Below are 20,574 nucleotides of genomic sequence, written 5' to 3' on the forward strand. Positions count from 1 at the left end.
CCCCCAAACCTAACTCTAAACCTAACCCTAAACTAACTTAACCTAACCTAACCCTTAACCTAACCCTAAACCTAACCCTAAACCTAACCCTTAACCTAACGCTAAACCTAATGCTAACCCTTAACCTAACCCTAAACCAAACCCTAACGCTTAACGTAACCCTAAACCTAACCCTAACCCTTAACCTAACCCTAACCCTAAACCTAATCCTTACCTTTATGTGAATCGGCTTGCTTTAATTTTATTTTAATTTTAATTTAATTTATTTTTAATTTTTTTCGTCGCGCTGCTGATGACGTCAGGTACGCGCTTTAATCGGGCGCGCTTTAGTGGACCGCAGTTTTGACGGGTCACGCTCTAAAACAACCAACCAAAGGCTCCTCTTCTCCATTGGCCTCACCTTAGCTTGGCCAAAGTCTTTCAGAGCTGGCAAGCCGAGAGACTCCAGGACTGGCATTCCTGGCCCCTGTTGAGGGCATCATGGAGGGGAGGCTACCACCTTAAAACTACTTGGCCAAGGTTTTTTTTGAGAGAAATCTTTCTGTGCCTTGCAGGGTGTTATTAAACTGGATTTTTGTTCAGATTAAGGGCTAGAGAAATCTCGACAAACGCAGTGGGAGGAAACGTCCCTCATCCTTTGCAGCTTTATTATAGCAATAGCAATAGCAGTTAGACTTATATACCGCTTCATAGGGCTTTCAGCCCTCTCTAAGCGGTTTACAGAGTCGGCATATCTCCCCCACAGTCTGGGTCCTCATTTCACCCACCTCGGAAGGATGGAAGGCTGAGTCAACCTTGAGCCGGTGAGATTAGAACCGCCGAACTGCAGATAACAGTCAGCTGAAGTGGCCTGCAGTATTGCACCCTAACCACTGTGCCACCTAGGGTCCAATAAACTATATTCCGCTGAGGTTGTGTCCATCAACGGGTTTGAAACCAAACCAGGAAAAATGGATTGCGATAACAGGTAAGTCCTCAATTTACAACAGTCCATTTTAGGGAACATTCAAAGTTACAACAGCACTGAAAGAAGTGACCCACAGCTGTTTTTCACACTTATGACCATTGCAACATTCCCCCCCCCATGGTCATGTGGTCAAAATTCGGAGGTTTGGCAACTGACTCATATTTATGATGGTTGCAGTGTCCTGATCACTTTTGTGACCTCCTGACAAGCGAAGTCAATGGGGAAGCCTGGTTCATTGAACAACTTTGCTACTAACTGAACTACTGCAGTGATTCATTAACAACCGTGGCAAAAAAGATCATAAAATGGGGCAAAATTCACTTAACAAATGTCTCACTCTACAAACAGAGATTTGGGGCTGGATTATGATAATAAGTTGAGGACTACCTGTGTTTCTGTGATGTGACAATAGCAGTAGCAATAGCAATAGCAATAGCAATAGCAGTTAGACTTATATACCGCTTCATAGGGCTTTCAGCCCTCTCTAAGCGGTTTACAGAGTCAGCATATCGCCCCCAACAACAATCCGGGTCCTCATTTTACCCACCTCGGAAGGATGGAAGGCTGAGTCAACCTTGAGCCGGTGAGATTTGAACAGCCGAACTGCTGAACTGCAGTCAGCTGATGATGTAGCCTGCAGTGCTGCACTCTAACCACTGCACCACCTCAGCACTCTAATCACTGCACCACCTCGAAGCTGGGATTGCCTGCAGCTAGAAAACTAGCTCATGCGGAAAGAGGAAGTTTACCCCTTTCTCCTCTCCTAGCCCTTTAGTGACTGGATTTGCTTACCCTAACTTCACAACTTAGAAACTTTTGTTGGCTAGGCTATATGTAATGAATTGTGCTAGCTGGCAGTTGCACTATTCCCCCGCCCTCCCCTTCTTAGCATAAAGTATATTAACTCTACTTTAGGGCATACTTGTTATAGTTTCCCATTTCAACAATGACAGAAAACCATGTCCCCACTTTCAGGCAACTGGCATCAGATATAATTCCGGAGGCTACAAAAGACTGCCTTCGATGTTTCAAATTCAATTTGTGGAAATCAGTGCAATCCAAATAACCTCTGGTTAATCAGATGCATTTACTCCAGGAAATGTGTAACTGTCAGGGTAGAAAACAGGGAGACTTGTCAGTTCCAATCCTGCTTTTGGCACAAAGCCATCAGGGTGACCTTGGGCGGGTCACCCTAACTCTTTCTCAGTCCTAGGGAAGGAGCTACTTCTGAAATCGATGGCAGAAAGCTGCAAAAGACTTGCCCAGGCAGTCATCACAAGTCAAGGCTGACTTGAAGGCGCCTTTCTATCCTTTGCTGGTGCCCGTAGGACTTTGATTGGGCTAACAAGCTTTCCGGAGCTGTCATAGCTTCTCCCTCCCTCCCTTTCGGTTTCTGGAAACAGTGAAATATCTCTGAAATCACACTTTGCATGCTGCCATGGGAACAGCCATTAATAGACCTATCCTCTTTGAATTACTCCAATCCTTTCTGTAGTTGTTGCTTAAGAACTAATGATAGCAGTGGATACGGAATTATGGTAATATGGTCCACAGTTAAAGCTAAACTCTTGCACTCACTGAAATGAAAGGGGCTGGTATGGGACATGGTGGGATTTTGCTTTCGTATGCCAGGGCTTTATAACCAGATACACTTAATACATGTCACATCAAGCACAGTGAAATTTACCTCGGAGTTAACTGGTCTTACCAATGCCCTTCAAAAGTCCTGGGGCAACTGGCAATCTCTCTAGGAATTACAGAATCCGAGGATCGGAGACCAAAGTAGGCTCAGATAAAAAATTGTTTGGTTTCCCTTTCTGAACCTATTTAGAGAGTAATTATTCATTCTAGCAAATCCTTCCCCACTGGGTGCCTTCCAAATGTATTAGTCTATAACTCTCAGCATCTGGGGCAGTGGTGGGTTTCAAAAATTGTTCGAACCTACTCTGTGGGTGTGGCCTCCTTTGTGGGAGTGGCTTGCCGCCCCTGTGACCGGATGGGAGTGGCTTACCGCCCATGTGACCGGATATGAAGATGCCGACGACACTTGTCAGAACCACCTTAAATTTCCTAACACACAGCACTGGCATGCATAAGAATATGATGTAAACTTGTTTTTTTAAAAGGCATCTTTGGTTTGCATTAAAACAACTTCAACACACGCAATGTTCTGATTGCACCACAAACGCAGTAGTCATCCTTACTTTTCACAGAGGTACTGAGTTTTATAAATATGAGCATGATAGTGTAGAATAATCATATCCAAGGACCAGGGGTGGGGTTTCAAAAAATTTTGGAACTTCTTCTGTAGGTGTGGCCTGCTTTCCGGGTCCACTGGTGGAACCTCTTCTAACCGGTTCGGTAGATTTGACGAACCGGTTCTACCGAATAGGTGCGAACTGGTAGGAACCCACCTCTGATGTGGGGCAAGAACTGAATAGTAGCAATGGGAGCTGTTGCCCAAGATATCGAGAGGGATTTTTTTAAAAAAAAGACAACCAAAAAATGAGGCTCAAGTTCAGGCCTCCCAGAAAGGGAGAGAAAATCATGAAGAACCATTGATTGAGTGGGAGACAGCTTCTGGTGTTTATTACCATGCTACTCATAACATTACAATCTTTACCAATAAGTGTATCCACGACTTCTTGCATATTTCCTGACAATGCCAGCATTGCATAGATAGGGCTTCCTTTGAATAAACAAATCCCTCACTACTGAAAACATGTACTGCTCTAATCCCTTGGACACAAAAGGTCTCTTCTGTAGCTTTTTTAGAGGTTAAAAGAACAGCCCAAAGGACTGAGAAAAGAAATCATGTGACTTCCCTTCACCTAATGCAAGCATTTTTTTCCCCAGAACAAACCATAATTAACTTCCATGTTATGTTGGCTCTGTAACTTGCTTGTTTATTTCCTGCCTTTCTTATTTGTATAAATAACTCAAAGTAGCATACATATCCAACACACCATCCTCCTATTTTCCACACAACAATCCTGCGAGGTGGGTTAATATATAACATTTTAACACCACCTGGGGCCTTGTACAGATGATGTAAAACTGGTTTTCATTGATGCAAGCATAACAATAGTTGGTTTCTAATGAAATCTTGCCTCGGTGGTGTATATCTATCTATCTACGTACGCACAGAAATGTCATTTTATTTTCTATAAATGGAAAACAATGGTATTTTTCCAAATAGGCCAAACCACATGGCCATTTGAGCTCAGAAGAGGGGTGGCAAGGGAAATGTTATTTACTTATTCATTTGAAACATTTGTATAGCTGATTTATGAATTTCAGATTCCAACGCCATGCAGTTAAATTCTCATTGGAGTAAAGTAGAAATAATGCCCCTTTCTCATAATAGTGTGTTTTATTCATCAAAAAGTGGCAATAAGTAGGTAGGACTCCTATGAGATGTAATTTGCTGGAGTCAAACTGGAAAAAAAATCAGCTTTGGTCACTTAAAAATAATTTATATGTGTAGATGTGTGTGTTGTGTGTGAAACTGGATTCAAAGTGTGGCTGTAAAGGGCTCCTAGCCATGAAGAGGCTTGAAGAATTGCTCTGCTATACTGTATACAGTATAGCAGAGCAATTCTTCAAGCATCTTCAAGCATAAGCCAAGCACTGTTGAGGAGATGCAAAGTTGCTTCTCACTATTATGCCATCAGCAGACCAACAGCTAGATGGATCACGAAGATGCTAGAAACCACATGTTCGGTTCTTGAATTGAATTGAATTGAATTGTATTGAATTTTATTATTTGTATGCCGCCCTTCTCCGGGAAGGACTCAGGGCGGCGAACAACTCAAAAAGGGGGAAAGGGGAACATAGAACAGACTACAGATAATTAAAATAAGCAAGAATCACGCAACCACACAAGTCAAGAGTGGAGGGGAACTCATCACTCCCAGGCCTGCCGGCAAAGCTTTCTGGAAGGCCTGGAGAGAGGTGAGGGTCCAAATCCCTGCGGGAAGTTCATTCCAGAGGGCCAGAGCTGCCACAGAGAAGGCCCTCCCCCGGGTAGTAGCCAGGTGGCATTGGCTAGTAGACGGAACCCGGAGGAGGCCAACCCTGTGTGATCTAATGGGTCTTTGGGAGGTAATTGGCAGCAGGCGGTCTCTCAAGTACCAAGCAAGGTTCTTGCTTTCCTTGGTAATTTGCATTACCAAAACATTCTTTTTCAATATCACTCATGGCCTTGCATTTAAAAGTGTGGTGCACTTATTGTATCCCTGGGCTTTGAAATTTAGTTTAATGAAATGTGTATGCCGCCCACTCCCATTGGGACTCTTTGACCTCAAAAGGCTCACTAGCTTGGGAAATTTGGATGTCATTGGACTACTTCCATGAATGTGGAGAAATAAACCTGGGCCCTGGTGCTCTCCAAGTAAGTTAGGATAAGAATGTCCCATATAACAAAAGAACATATTTCATTGATCTGACCATGACAATGTAAAACAGCGATGTCTTGCAACTAATAAATAACTCAGAAGCAATTAATAAGATTGTTGTCTTTGCAAGGTTTGTTAAACCACGGTTCCCAAAACCATAGCTAATGTGAAACCTAACACAAGATACTTGCCCACACCTCACATTAGAATTTAGGGTTCTAAATACACTGAACCACAAAAGAGTTGGCCACATTTTATCCCAAAGTATTAGTGTATCATACAACACCCCCCCCCGCAAAAAATAATAATAGAAGTGTTCATTTTTTTTCTATTTTTCTACTTTCTTTTCCTTCCTCCCTCCCTCCCTCTTTTCACCCAGAATCACAGTGTTTGAGCAGGGAAGCTATATAGATATTTTAAAATTATTTTGAAATAACTACTGCTCATGGTCAGCAATATGTTTTGCAAATACAGGCACTGTTGATCCCATTTCCATCCCCTCCCAAAGACTTCAGGATCCTTCATTTATCTTTCCAAGCAGACAGGATGTGACTGCTTTAAGAATATCTACTGAGCTACAGGACTGTGGCTCAGGGCAACCTGTGGCTAGACCAGAGCAAGCATGATGATGTAATGCTACTTTGCTCTCAATTCCAGACCATACCACAGTACCCAAAAATTGTCCCTACATTAGGAGAAAGAAGTATGCTAAACCTTTTCTCTGGATGAATCAAGTTTATGTCTGCTGACAGTTTTGTCTTACTCTGATTTAAATCACGAAGAAGGATTTTCTACACATGCAATCAAGAATATTGTAGATAATGCTTTAATTCATTTCTACCACCTTTTAATAACTGACAAAGGGCAAAAGTGTTGTGTTGGCAATCAAAGCCAAGCACCAAGTCAGTAGTGGAGCGATAGTGAAGGCTTCATATTATCTCAGGTTGATCTCACCCAGTGGTGAAATTCAATTTTTTTTACTACCGAATCTATGGCCGTGGCTTAGTGGGCGTGGTGTGGCTTGGTGGGCGTGGCAGGATACTGCAAAATCTCCATTCCCACCCCACTCCAGGGGAAGGATACTGCAAAATCTCCATTCCCTCCCCACTCCAGGGGAAGGATACTTCAAAATCTCAATTCCCACCCCACTCTGGGCCAGCCAGAGGTAGCATTTGTCGGTTCTCTGAACTACTCAAAATTTCCGCTACCGGTTCTCCAGAACCTGTCAGAACCTGCTGGATTTCCACCCCTGATCTCACCTATATCCTTTCTAAAGTACCAATGAAAACCGACCCTTTCCCCATCTTCAGATTCCCCCATCTCAAATTCAGCTAGCACAGATGTTGCTGAGCTACAAATCCTGCCACTCTGGAAGCTCTTGTTCAAGAACATTTGGGGTAGAGGGGAGAGCAGAGATTTTCCACTTCTAGTTGTGTCAGAGAGGGAATATTAACACTTCCAGGTTATGCTGCTGAAATTCCCTCTTCTGCACAAGTAAAAAGACCAGGCACCCGGTCATCCCACTCTAGAAGACTCTTGGTTCACCAACGAAGAGAATGACTGGAAGATCTGATGCCCTTGTACACAGGCCAGGCTGTCTATCTAATATGCTACATAATTGTATTCCTCTAATTGAAGAAGTTGTTTGGTTTTCCAAAAGACCAATTGGTGCAATATTTAAAATTTTTCATTGTTTTTCAAGGAGGGATTGGACTCCCAGCAAGAAGCAACAGATCCACCATCGGGATCCTATTTTGGGGCTGAATGACAAAACTCTTTGAAATACGGTGAGCTTCAGCAGATTTATTTCCAAATAAATATTTCGGGGAGGATTGCCCTGTCAGCCAGGCTACTTAAATAGACATGGTATGTATGTATAGCATGCAAAAATGTTATCAGGTGGTTTAAGTTCAAGCTAATTTAATATCCTGATTATTGTGACCTCATACTTCTAATGTGTGTGTCGGAAGAGGGACCACTGCATATCTATAAATAACTCTGATTAACGGAAACAGTCTTTATATTTGCTGGCTTAATCTCATGCATATTTGTATATTGATAAAGATAAGCAAGGCTTATTCTCAGAATTCCTAGCATTTTGTCTAGATCTAGGGACTAAACAGCACCTCATATCTTGGGAAATACATCTTTTAAACAGGTCCATTAAAAAGTACCAAGTTTGGGTCAAAAGAAGGAAAACGAAACGGTCTTGAGGCCGTTTGGTAAACACATAGAGCATAAAATAATAGAGGTGGAATGGATCTCGGAGGTCTTCTAGTCCCAACCCCTCCCCCACCCCCTGCTCGCGCAGGAGACCCTAGACCAGTGTTTCTCAACGTTGGCAACTTGAAGATGTCCGGACTTCAACTCCCAGAATTCCCCAGAACATCTTCAAGTTGCCAACGTTGAGAAACACTGCCCTATACCATTTCGTGTTTGGGGATTTTAGGTTGTGTAGTTACGACCCAGCAGGAGAGCATCAACTTGGGCAATGCTGATCTTGGCTCTCTGGGGCTTCCAATCTGCCTGGTTCCTCAAAGAGATGCCCATTGATTCCAATGCAGTGGGGCAGTTACCCAATGTTAGGCTAGACTGGGCTAAAGTGTACAGGGTTGATTTCCAAATATTGTACGGTGGATGGCGGAGGGGGGGAAGGGGGAGGGCTTGCCTCATTTTGTCCAGATCCTACCCTCGCGCACCACTCTTTGCAACCCAAAGCGCCGTTGATGCCCGGCACCTTCTGGCGCCTTCAGCTGACAACTTGATGCACAGCGAAACATACGACTTCAGCAATAGAATGGTTCAATGCCTGGAACACTCTACCTGATTCCGTTGTTAGTTCCTCAACACCCCACCCCCCCCGCCCCATATCTTTAACCTTAAACTGTCCACCGTGGATCTCACACGTTTCCTAAGAGATCCCTAAGGGGGCGTGCATAAGCACACCGTCCCTTTCGTACTGTCCCCATTGATAGGCATTCATTTCATGTGTCCATGGCCATGTTGTGCTTATTTACATCCATGTATTTGTACCAATCTCATGCGATCATGCCCATGTCTATATTAACACCTGTTACCTTGTACATGCTGGCAAAATAATAAATAAATAAAATAAATAAAATAAATAAAATAAATAAAATAAATAAAATAAATAAAATAAATAAAATAAATAAAATAAATAAAATAAATAAAATAAATAAAATAAATAAATAAAATAAATAAAATAAATAAAATAAATAAAATAAATAAAATAAATAAAATCAATCAATCAATCAATCAATCAATCAATCAATCAATCAGCAGGCGAGCCCTTTCCACTCCCTGGTAGTTCCCTGCGTCCAAGTGTGGATTGTCCCTTCTTCAGATGTCATCATTATAAAGGCAGCGGCATCATCTCCGCCCCCCCCCAAGTCTGGAATGAGTTGAAATCCTCCCCTAACTTCTCTCTCTCTCTCTCTCTCTCTCTGTCTCTCTCTGTCTCTCTCTCTCACACACACACACCGGATTGCGGAGAAGAGAGCGGATAACCCTAACCCATAACCGCTTGCGCCGAGGTTGAATTTGATGCCCAACCAGCGATGGGGGCGGGGGGTGTTGTTAATCCTTGTTCCCGTCCGGACTGAGATGCCGCGATCAACGTGGCGTCTCAGCCCGGATGGGAACAAGGATGAACACACACACGCCCTCCACGTCCCATCGCTGGTTATGCACCAGATTCAATACGGAATTAAGCCGCAGTTTGATGAGGTGGGTTGACCCCTTCCCGTAGGCCAAAGAAAATTCATGTTGGACTTGGCCCGAGGTAGGAGTTCTTCAACCGTAGCGCGGATCTCCCCGCCTCATCTCCCAAGGGGGGCCCGTGCCGGGCCCAGGTTTGGGGGGGGGGGAAGAGAAGACCCCTCCTTGCCCGGGATCCTTTGCCTGCCTCCTTTTGCTAGCCTACCAAGGTCATTAGCGCTGGCGAAAAGAGCACCGAGGAACAATAGCTTCATTCGAGGCCGTATTTTACAGGCGTTTGGCGATCAATACGAGCTGCTGTATTATGCCGCGCCGATCTGTTAATAGTCTTAATGGGCTTCTCGCTCCTTTTTTGCACACTCCGTGCTACGTCGATAGAGCAAAGTGATTGTGAAAGGGACACTTGCAGCAGAGTGTGGGGGGGGGGGAGCGGAAGGGAAGGGAAGGGAAAAGAGAAGAGAAGAGAAAGGAGACGAGAGAAGAGAAGAGAAAGGAGAAGAGAGAAAAGAAAAGAAAGGAGAAGAGAGGAGAGAAGGGAGAAGAGAGAAGAGGAAGAGGAAGAGAGAAAAGAAGAGAAAGGAGAAGAGAGAAGAAAAAGGAGAAGAGAGAAGAGAAGAGAAAGGAGAAGAGAGGAGAGAAGGGAGAAGAGAGAAAAGAAGAGAAAGGAGAAGAGAGAAGAAAAAGGAGAAGAGGAAGGAGAAGAGGAAGAGAGAAAAGAAGAGAAAAGAGAAGAGAGAAGAAAAAGGAGAAGAGAGAAGAGAAGAGAAAGGAGAAAAGAGAAAAGAGAAGAGAAAGGATAAGAGAGAGAAAAAAGGAGAAGAGCGAAGAGAAGAGAAAGGAGAAGAGGAAGGAGAAGAGGAAGAGAGAAAAGAAGAGAAAAGAGAAGAGAGAAGAAAAAGGAGAAGAGAGAAGAGAAGAGAAAGGAGAAAAGAGAAAAGAGAAGAGAAAGGATAAGAGAGAGAAAAAAGGAGAAGAGCGAAGAGAAGAGAAAGGAGAAGAGGGAGGAGAAGAGGAAGAGGAAGAGAGAAAAGAAGAGAAAGGATAAGAGAGAGAAAAAAGGAGAAGAGCGAAGAGAAGAGAAAGGAGAAGAGGGAGGAGAAGAGGAAGAGAGAAAAGAAGAGAAAGGAGAAGAGAGAAGAGAAAGGAGAAGAGGAAGGAGAAGAGAGAGAAAAAAGGAGAAGAGCGAAGAGAAGAGAAAGGAGAAGAGAGAAGAGGAAGAGAGAAAAGAAGAGAAAAGAGAAGAGAGAAGAAAAAGGAGAAGAGAGAAGAGAAGAGAAAGGAGAAAAGAGAAAAGAGAAGAGAAAGGAGAAGAGAGAGAAAAAGGGAGAAGAGCGAAGAGAAGAGAAAGGAGAAGAGGAAGGAGAAGAGGAAGAGAGAAAAGAAGAGAAAAGAGAAGAGAGATGAAAAAGGAGAAGAGAGAAGAGAAGAGAAAGGAGAAAAGAGAAAAGAGAAGAGAAAGGATAAGAGAGAGAAAAAAGGAGAAGAGCGAAGAGAAGAGAAAGGAGAAGAGGGAGGAGAAGGCCATCCCTGGATCGAATCCCCAGAGAACCATCCTTCTCCCCTCCGCCTCCGCGGGGTTCGCCTGCCGCTCCCTTGGCCAACCCCCCCCCCCCCTTCCTCTCTCTTGGAGTTCTCCCTTTTTATTCTCCTGGCGCAATTTCCCCTCCCTTCCCCTATTGGCCGGGACTTGCAAAGCCAAGAAGATACCAATAAATCCCCTCTGATGAAATTAAAGGCCCCCTTTCCCCACTTTCCACCCGCCTGGACAGAACGAGATGCTTCCAACAAGTACCGACCTCTTCAACCGCGGCTGTTGCGCTGCTGCTGCTGCTGCTGTAACGGAGCGCCGCCCGCGTGTGGCTCGCCTCGCCTGGCCGCCTCTGCTCTGTGTTCTAATCTCCGCTCAGAAGGCTCTTCCCCTCGCCAAGCTCGGATGGCCGGGGAAGTTTTATAACTTGGCGCTGCTGTTTGCTAAACACGGCGATTCTCTGTTTACGCCTAAATAAAAGAAATACATGTGTGTTGCTAATACAAACAACCCGAGCGGGTTCTGTTCTCTCGGGCTCCGGAGGAAGGAGAGGGAAGCGGCGAGAGAGAGAGAGAGAGAGAGAGGGGGGGGGGGGCCGAACGGAGCAGGGGAGGGTGAAAAATGGAACCTCTCCCTTGCAGAGATTTGTCATTTCAGCAATAAACAGAAGTGGCGGGAGAATGGCTGCAGGTTAAGAAGCGCCTTTGAATTGAGACCAAACAGCCTTGGTAGTTCCCAGGATCGTATTTGGAACCGTTTCCGAGGGTGAAAATACACTGGGATGAACACTTCTCTCCATCCCCCCCTCCCTTATCATCATCATCATCACCACCAACGCTTAAAGCAGATGCTGTTGGTCAGTAGCTATGTTGTAAGTTAATTTTTTCGAGGCACTTTCAGGTTCACAGAGTCTTAACTTCCTCTGTCCTGGTCAAGATGGGCAATATATTTTTTTTCTCTATTTTTAATTCTTTTTTTATTTTTTAAAAAAAATGTATTTCTGTAAGCCGCCCGGAGTCCTTCGGGATTTTTTTTTTGAATTTGAATTGAATTTACTTTATTTGTATGCCGCCCTTTTTCCCTGAAGGGGACTCAGGGCGGCTCACAATTCAAGGGAGGGGAAAAACAACAAAATTACAAAATATAAAGACATACACAGTTAAAAAACAGAACAATCATACCATTCGGAGTGGGCTATAAATTGAGCGGCCTATAAATTTATTAAATATTTAAATATTTAAATACATATTAATTTAAATGCACCCAGAGTTTTATTTTCTTTCTTCGATTTATATGATCAACCAGCTTCCAACATTGTTTAGAAACTTGAAAACAAAACTACAGCAAAAATGTAGAACCGAAAAACAGAATGTCCAAAGCCACTATCCATTCATATTCCATTCATTTCTGCACGTTCATCCCATGCTCTGGTCCAATGCCTGTGGGGAAAACCAGAATTTCAGAACCTTATAGATCAGCAGGGTCTCGACCATCCAAATCTTGGAAGGGGGGGAGGTGTTATTCCATCAGGCACTCAGTGATATAGAAAGCACATCTTTTGAGTCCCACCAAACGGCACATATAATATTTTTTCATGATTGCCCATTCTGTCGACTGTCGTGGCGTTGGCAGAGATAAATGAATACAGGTACAAATAACTCAACCGTATCTTGTGAAGGGCTTTTGGGGTAATGATTAGCACCTTGAGTTGGACCCAGAAGCTTATAGAGAACCACTGTAAAAAATAATAGTGGTGTTACATGAATGAGCCAAGGGCTATGCCTTGTATGCTGCATTTTGAACCAACTGGTGGTTTTCAAGGACAGCCCCATGGAGAGTGCATGGTTATAGTCTAAATCAGTGTTTCTCAACCTTGGCAACTTGAAGATGTCCGGACTTCAACTCCCAGAATTCCCCAACCAGCATTCGCTGGCTGGGGAATTCTGGGAGTTGAAGTCCGGACATCTTCAAGTTGCCAAGGTTGAGAAACACTGGTCTAAATGAAAGGTAGCTACGATTTGAGTTACTCTAAGCACATACTCCCCAATTTCACGAAAAGATCCAACTAAGGATACAAACATCCTTGTGGTCTCAGCTGCCCCTTTATTCTTCCATTTTGATTCAGCAATTTGGATTCACACACCATATCAAGGCATGTCTTATTATAGGAGCCACATTTGGCTGGATTCTCATTCTATATGGAAGCAACTTCTTAAACCATTGGTTAAAATACAGTGGCTGAATTCCTTCCCCTACGTACCACAACGTTTTTGTGATTTAAGAGCCGAGGTGGCGCAGTGGTTAGGGTGCAGTACTGCAGGCCACTTCAGCTGACTGCTATCTGCAGTTCAGCGGTTCAAATCTCACCGGCTCAAGGTTGACTCAGCCTTCCATCCTTCCCAGGTGGGTGAAATGAGGACCCAGACTGTGGGGGCGATATGCTGACTCTGTAAACCGCTTAGAGAGGGCTGAAAGCCCTATGAAGCGGTATATAACTCTAACTGCTATTGCTATTGCTATTTAGTTCAGAATAAGAGCCCAAACTTAAGTTACTTCGGTTAAGCAATTCTATTGTAGTCCTTAACTTTCCTCTAAAAAAGAAAATGCCGCTAAACTTTTCCCCCTAAGGGTGGTTTTGAGGGTAATTCTGGCTTTCACAGGTGAGCACCTGTACTCCACGCCAGCATCAAATTATATAGAGAACGTGCAAAAAGTAACTTTTTGCCCTTGCTGCCAAGGATGAATCTTTTGCTTCATAAGATCCCTAGAGACCTCATCTAGACCGTTTGGACTCAATATGGTCCATATGATAATAAATACTCCACAAAGTGCCGTTGAAAGGACGCAGGTGTTATTTGAGACAAGAGCCACACAGGGGCATCTCAGCAAATTTTGGAGAAGCTACATTGGAGGTCCATTTTCAGAACAGGCAAAGGGATGGGGAGAAGCACGAAATTCGGGGCACTTTGGACCAAAGGAAAATGTAAATAGGAGCCGAGATGGCACAGTGGTTAGGGTGCAGTACTGCAGGTCACTTTAGCTGACTGTGATCTGCAGTTCAGCGGTTCAAATCTCACCGGCTCAAGGTTGACTCAGCCTTCCATCCTTCCGAGGTGGGTGAAATGAGGACCCAGACTGTGGGGGCGATATGCTGACTCTGTAAAACCGCTTAGAGAGGACTGAAAGCCCTATGAAGCGGTATATAAGTCTAATAAATAAATAAATAAATAAACAAATACATGTTGCAAGGCTGACCGAGGGTTAGTTATCTCACAGCCTCTTAGGGCAATATATTAAGTTCACTCTGTGACACTGATTGTAAAGTGCTTGCGTGGGGAAGGGGGTGGAGAAGAGCTGGACAGGAGGAAGGTGGAGCAAGGCTGCCTCGACAGTTTACCCTTACAAGAACTCCACGTAGTTTAACCAAACCGGAGCAAGCGTTTTCCTACCAAAGACAGGACTAAGATTCGAATCCAGCAAGGTTTAAGGAAATGAAGATGAGAGGGGAGGAGGAGGAGGAGGAGGAGGAGGAAGAGGAGGAGGAGGACCACCAGGAGGAGGCAGGTGCTTATGCAAGTGACCCAAAAGCCATCTCACTTCGCCTCCCCCCCCCACCTCTATAATCTAAACGCCGGGAGAAGTTCTTGATAGTCCCCGTGTTATGATTTTAATCCACTCCGATGCTTTGGGGGGGGGGAGTTTGTAGCCGGTAGCAGCATCGGCAGCAGGTGGAACATATAAAAGCGAGATAATGAAGATGGGGGTACAAGTTGCACAACAAGCTCCACTCGCCTCCAACTGGTCCTCTCCCGATCGAGTAAAAGCAAAGTGAGCCAGGAACCGTTTCTGAAGGCTACTAACCACAAATAGAGAAGTTATTTTTCCCCGCGTCTAATAACATTGCGTCCCGGCGTTGGCCAATCGAAGTGGGCAATGTGCTATTTGCAACAGGCTATTTTAATGGATTGCTGGTGGCTTGGCCCACAGTTAGTATTGCAAACAGCCCCGAGGGCATCCTGGTGTTTGTAGGTGACACAAGGAAGATCGTATTTTGACTCCGGATTTCTGTTTGTTTTCCATTTATCGCGCCAGGCCAAGAGGTTTCAATCCCAAACGAAAGGGAAATAAAATGGTTCTATCTCTTTTGTTCCACACACCCCCCCACTTCGTTTCTTTCCTTTTTAATGAAACCTTGCCTCAACTGTATACATACAAAAATGATTCATGCCGGTTTTGTATAAACGGAAAACGATATTATCTCTCGAAGCAGGGCCCCCAGGAAGGGAATTGTACTAAATCGCGCACGCCCCTGAACCAGTTGAGTTCACAAGAAGCCTGCCAGGCGGAGATAGCCAACGTTGGGCCTACCTAAGCCATTAAGGTTTTTTTTGAGCGAACGCAGCAGCCCCCCAAAAACCCCAGGGCGTTCCGGGTTCCTTAAAAAGCGAGAAGTAAATTTTAAGGGTTTATAGAAGACCGGTTTGGGGAGGGGGGGGAGAAAGCGGTACTCTATCAGATAGAGTCTATCTCAATCAGAAGGAAGAGTTTGCTTTGCGCTCTTAAAGCAAGTGTTCAGACACACCAACAACCGGATTTCATGCGGCTTTAAAACAGCTCCTCTTTCAAGGGTGATTTTGGGAAGCTGCGTCCCAGCGGATCTTCCCCAAAACTCAACTGAAGCCCACATGGTTTTCTAAAGAACCCCCCCCCGCCCGCAAAAGGGAGAAGCGACCCCTAAGCCAACTCAACTGGAGCCCACATGGTTTTTTAAAGGAAACACACACCCACCCCGCAAAAGGGACAAGCGACCCCCTAAGCCAAAGAACTGCTCAGCCGATGCACACAGCGAGGATCTCGGCCAATCGTAGGCCGGCGGCGGAATTTTCTGGGGGGGGGGGGGGGGGGTTCGTCAGGTTCTGAGTTCGAGTGTTGAGCTGGGCGGGAGGGGGCGCGGAAGAAAAGCTGGCCCTCTTCCACCGGGCGTTACCACCCCCTTCCTTCCACCAGGCGAAGGATGGCTCCAAGTCAATTCTTCCTCTTGTCCCCCCCCCTGCCGCCCCCTCCCGCGACCTGCTTTCTCTGTCTCTTAGCTGTGACGCGCGAAAGGTTTTAACCCCTTGTTCTCCGCGAATGATGTAATCGCTCACTTCACCACCACCACCATCACCACCAGTTGGGGTAGGAAAAGGGGCTTTCGCCAAGAACCCGCAAGAAAATAGGCAACCTTGACGGGGCAACGACTCCCGACCCCCTTCTTCTTTTAAAGCAGCCCTCTCCTCTGCGGAATCAGGAGGCCTTCCGGCATCTCCCCCCCCCCCTCTCCCCACCCGCCACTCTGTTCCAAGAATGGGGGACTTTGTTAAATCTATTAAATGATCATTTCTGGAACGGAAACTGCTGGAAGGATTGGTTGTTTCATAGCCACTTCATAAACACATGAAACTTTGATCGAAGTTTCCTCATCCCACCCCTTGCGTAGGACGGATTCGGAGGCTTAGAAATCATTGGCCTTAAAAGTTTAGGGAGAGTTTTATCTGGCAGGCGTGGGGAAAGAGGGGAGGGGGAAGTTAATCTTGGTTTTTGAATAGATTACCCGGAACACAAGTCGTTTACCTTGATAACTACTGCAGGATAAATCCTAAAACCTGGCGGCTCTCCATAAACGGGCCAGAAAACGCTTACAGATCCCAGCAAAAGTGTAGTCAGGTGTACGGAGGCCGGGGAGGGGGGGGGGGAGTGCTTTAGGAAAAACCCTCCCTGCGGTGGAAGGAAACCTTGCCGCTGTTTCCTTTTTAAGAGAACAATAGATCCTCTGTCTCTGGCGGGTTCGCCGAGGCCCTCGGAGCTCTGGGCCGGGTTTATGTGTCCCACCACATTCAAAACACCTGTTCTCTCCGGTTTCCCTTGCCTTCCCCTTAATAGATTTAACACACACCAAGGGAATCGTCCTTAACGAACAGGTCTCCTTTATTTGCTCCCCCTTTCCATCAAGACATTTATTTATCACAATTTGAATCGTTATTTTAAAAATAGGAATGATCCCTGCTAGAGTGGCGAGGAGTGGGGGGGCAGGAATAACAGAAGCCAGGGACAGACAACAGGGGAGGAAAAAAAACCACAGACGGGGGAAAGAATTGGAGATCGCCACTCAGGCTAAAAGCCACGCGCTCCTCGAAACTGACAAGAAAAAACTGTACAGAGTAGCAAATAAATTACAATTCGTCATAACAGACTGATTGTCCATCACTTAAAGCGTCCCACAGTCCCGATTCCTTTCGAAGCTTGGAGTCCTGCAGCGGCCGCGTTTCTGTCCTTTCCATCTTCTCCCCTCTTTATTTTGTGCACTTGCCCCCCCTCCCTCAACAAAGAACATACGAAGCAAAAATAAACAGCACCTTTGCTCTCCTAGGCTACCCCCCCTCCCTCCCCCCCCCCACAACCCATCCCATAGTGCTTTTGGAATTGTTCAATATTGCACTCGTCAGGGGGTGTTTTTATCCGGTGAGCTTTTTTTTTGAACGAGAAGGAGAAGGAAAGGACAGCAACTAAAGCAATGTTTCGGAGGGAGGGGAAAGGAAGGAAGGAAGGAAGGAAGAAAGGGAGGGAGGGAGGAAGGAAGGAAGGAAGGGAGGAAGGAAGGAAGGAAGGAAGGAAGGAAGGACGGACAAGACCCATCCGGAATCAAATCAAATAAACTGAATAAATAATGTTCAAAGTGTCCATTGTGAATTTCTGAACTAGTAAGAGTTTCCATCCACCCTGAAGGCTGCCCATATTTTGGAGGCTGGGGGGTGTATTAGCGCAACTGTTCCTTTCCCACCCCGTAGATCTCTAGTCTAAGGGGAGGGGGGGGAAGGATTCCCATGAACCAGGATTCCCACTTTTCCACTGCTTTCAAAGGGGCGTTTGGCCCCATCTGGACAAAAGGACTCTTCCCTCTTCCCCTTCCCTTTCCCCAGCGCTTCCTCTTGCCCTTTTCGCATCCTCGCTTCGTTTGAACAAAAAAAACTACCATGGAATCAGATTCCAAACACACAAAGGACAGCCCCGCTCCCTTGTCACCCCCTCTTTCTACGGGACCCAGATTCGGGCTCCTGCTTCTCCTCCTTCTTCTTCTGCTCTCCTTTTTCAAAACATTCTGGTTCTTCTTAACTGTGCCTCCTTTCAAAGGGCAAGAACGGCGGGAGAAGCTGGCTCTCCGTTCGGCCTGCGCATCCTTGCAAGAGTCGCCGCTGCCTTCCAGATGCTCTTGGGGGGGGGGGGCAGCCGCCTGGAAAGGAGGCCTGAAAGGACGACTCTTCCCCCCCCCCATCGGGTTGCTCAGGCCCGTTTTCTGTCCATCCACGATCCCTCCATCCCTACTTCCCTTTGCTGCCTATCTCTCCCCACCCCGGCCTCTCTGGCTCGCACGCTGCCACCCCCCTGGGCCTGCCCAAAGGGTCCTGGCCCCAGGCCGTTGGGCGCAGTTCTCAGACGGGCCGCAGAAGCGGCACCGAGGTGACCACAGGGTGCGAGTAGTAAACCGGGTGGGGAAAAGTGAGCAAGGGCTGGCTGACGGGCGCGCTGGTCGCCCCCGCAGCCCCCGAGGCCCCGGCCGGTCCCCCTCCTCCGTCGGCCCCGGCGCTCTCGTGGTAGAGGATGGGCACCCGGACGATGCGCTGAGCGGCGGCGTGGCTCAGGTTGGCCGCCTCCAACTCGGCTGCCAACTGCCGCTTCCACTTGTTGCGCCGGTTCTGGAACCAGATCTTGACCTGCGTCTCGGTCAGGTGGAGCGAAGCGGCCAAGCCGGCCCTTTCGGAGCTGCTCAAGTAGCGCTTCAGGTCGAAGGTGGACTCGAGCTGGAAGACCTGGCTGCGCGAGAAAACGGTGCGCGTCTTCTTCTTGCGACAGGGCGGCTTCTTCTCCGGGCTGCCCGTCTCCGGCTCGCGCTTGGGCCAGTCCTCGGCGCCGCTCTCCTCTTTCTTGGCCTCCTCCGAGTCGCTCTCTTCCAAGATGATCTCGTCGGGGCTCTTGGTATCCAGCGCCTTCTCGGCCTTCAGCAACGGCTCCTCCGGGGAATCTCTGTCGGTGCCTCCCGAGGCCGGCGAAGAATCTCGGAGCAGGCATTTCTCCACGGAGGCTGGAGGGAAGCAAAGCGCACAAAAAGTCAGGAGCCCAGCCTCACAAACCAGGCGCCCAGATTCCCCGGAGGGCTCGGAAGACGCTCTCGCTCTAAATCACGGTGTCCCGGAGCCTCCTGACCCTCGGATGCCCAAGATACTAGGGGGAGAGAGTGCACCGCTGGGAACTCGACGCGAAAAGCCCCTCATTTACTAGGGTACATCTCCAGTCACCCTTCTACAGTTCTTGCGGCACATGGAAAAAACACAGAAAGTCGTAGCTGAGATTTCTGGATTTCCGCCCAGTCCATACAAGGATCCCCTCAATCTCTTTCGCCCCTCAAGGAAATTGCACCTTTGCTTGGGGAAGTTAAGACCACCGAATACTAAAGTCTCAGAACTCACTCAGTCCATTAGCCCAACTACAGGGATTTGAGGAAAAGTCCTGACTGATTTTTGAGGGACTTACTTTCACTTAATCGAGCTGAGGATTGCAACAGTTAGGTCGGCAAGTCAAATTTAAGACGGAGATCCTAAATGTCCGAATCGCCTCTACCTTTCCCCCCCAAAGCACGGTGGCATTTCGGGAACGGATTCATTCAGAAATCTTTCCCCCCACCTTTTTTTAATTTTCTTTTTGGACACACCGATTTTTAAGCCCCGGTTATTTTGACTAGGCTTACTTCCAAGTGAGTCTCTCTTTTTCACTTGAAAAGGAATCAGCCCGGCTCTCGGTTATACAACGCACCAGAGATTCTTCTTAATAAGCCTCATTGAAAGCAGGCTTTCTAAGGTGACGCACAGGTTAACGAAGCGGTAATAGAAACAGGGGAGAAGCGGGTTTGAAACGGTGCTCCTCTCCAGCACGTAGCTGTCTGGGGCTGGAGGACACCGCCTCTCCCCTTTCTCTGGTCCTCCTAGTGGGCCAGCATCTAGATGCGCCAGAAATGTAGGAAGATCCTTTTCCTCCCCGGGGCTATCTCCCCAACTGACCCGAGAAAGCCCACTGGCCAAGGAAGTTAGGGTACACCCGATTTAAGGGGAGGGGTTGTGGGGGGAGAAAACCCCTCTGGAAGAGCCTGGTCGATTCAAGGCAAAAGTTGGCCCAGCAAAGAGGTGAGGCCAAAAGCTTCGGCTCCCTCAGGAGCAACTCGTAGGGGGAGGGTGGGAAGACGCGGGGCGGTGTTGGTCAGTACCTTCCGGCCTAGGCAGATGCCCTCCGGTCAAGCTGTACGGATACCACCAGGCAGGGGATCGCTCCAGGTAGTGGGCAGGCAGGGCAAACCTCTGAGCCGGGATCTCGAAGCGTGGGAAGGCGAGGTCCCCCATCTGCGAGAGGGCGAAGCCAGCCCCTTCCAGAGCCCCCTTGGCGGCCGGAGAGAACAGCGCCCGCGTCTGCTTGAAAGGAGCCTTGGGGTGATGGTCCCCGTTAAGCAAGTTCTTGATGGAGAAAGGCGACTCCTTGGGCGGCGCGGCCGAAGGCGCGGCCGGCGGCTGCGCCTGGCTGCTGGGGGCGTCCTGGCTGGTCTCCGGCATTTTTCTTCCTTGCTTGGCGCCCCCCTCCCCCGCTTTCGGGACAGCGTTCACACTGCGTTCGGGAGTCGCTCCGAATTGGCCGTTGGCATCGGGAGGAAGGGAGGGAGAAAGGAAGGAAAGAAGGAAGGAAGGAGGGAGGGAGGGAGGGAGGAAGGAAGGAAGGAAGGAAGGAAGGAGGGAGGGAGGGAGGGAGGAAGGAAGGAAGGAAGGAAGGAAAGAAGGAAGGAAGGAAGGAAGGAAGGAAGGAAGGAAGGAAGGAAGGAGGGAGGGAGGGAAGGAAGGAAGGAGTTGGGTGGCTAAAAGGAAGGA

At 47.2% G+C, this 20,574-nt stretch overlaps 1 protein-coding gene across 1 annotated transcript; it reads right to left on the bottom strand.

Annotated features, from left to right (window-relative positions):
• Positions 1-18,099: 18,099 nt before the first annotated feature.
• LOC116514440 (homeobox protein HMX3-like) lies at positions 18,100-20,265 on the bottom strand. Its single transcript, XM_032226031.1, has 2 exons — positions 19,926-20,265; positions 18,100-18,749 (listed from the first exon to the last, which is right to left on the bottom strand). The coding sequence occupies exons 1-2, from the start codon at positions 20,263-20,265 to the stop codon at positions 18,100-18,102; spliced, it is 990 nt and encodes a 329-aa protein (XP_032081922.1).
• Positions 20,266-20,574: the final 309 nt, after the last annotated feature.

This window comes from Thamnophis elegans, chromosome 10 (assembly GCF_009769535.1).
Source record: "Thamnophis elegans isolate rThaEle1 chromosome 10, rThaEle1.pri, whole genome shotgun sequence".
Taxonomy (NCBI): Eukaryota; Metazoa; Chordata; class Lepidosauria; order Squamata; family Colubridae; genus Thamnophis; species Thamnophis elegans.

Bases quoted from the DNA above. Each gene is read 5' to 3' on its own strand.
- LOC116514440 (XM_032226031.1), bottom strand. From the start codon at position 20,265: ATGCCGGAGACCAGCCAGGACGCCCCCAGCAGCCAGGCGCAGCCGCCG. The intron at 18,750-19,925 runs GTACTGACCAAC...GCTTCCCTCCAG, and splicing joins GCATCTGCCTAGGCCGGAAG to CCTCCGTGGAGAAATGCCTG.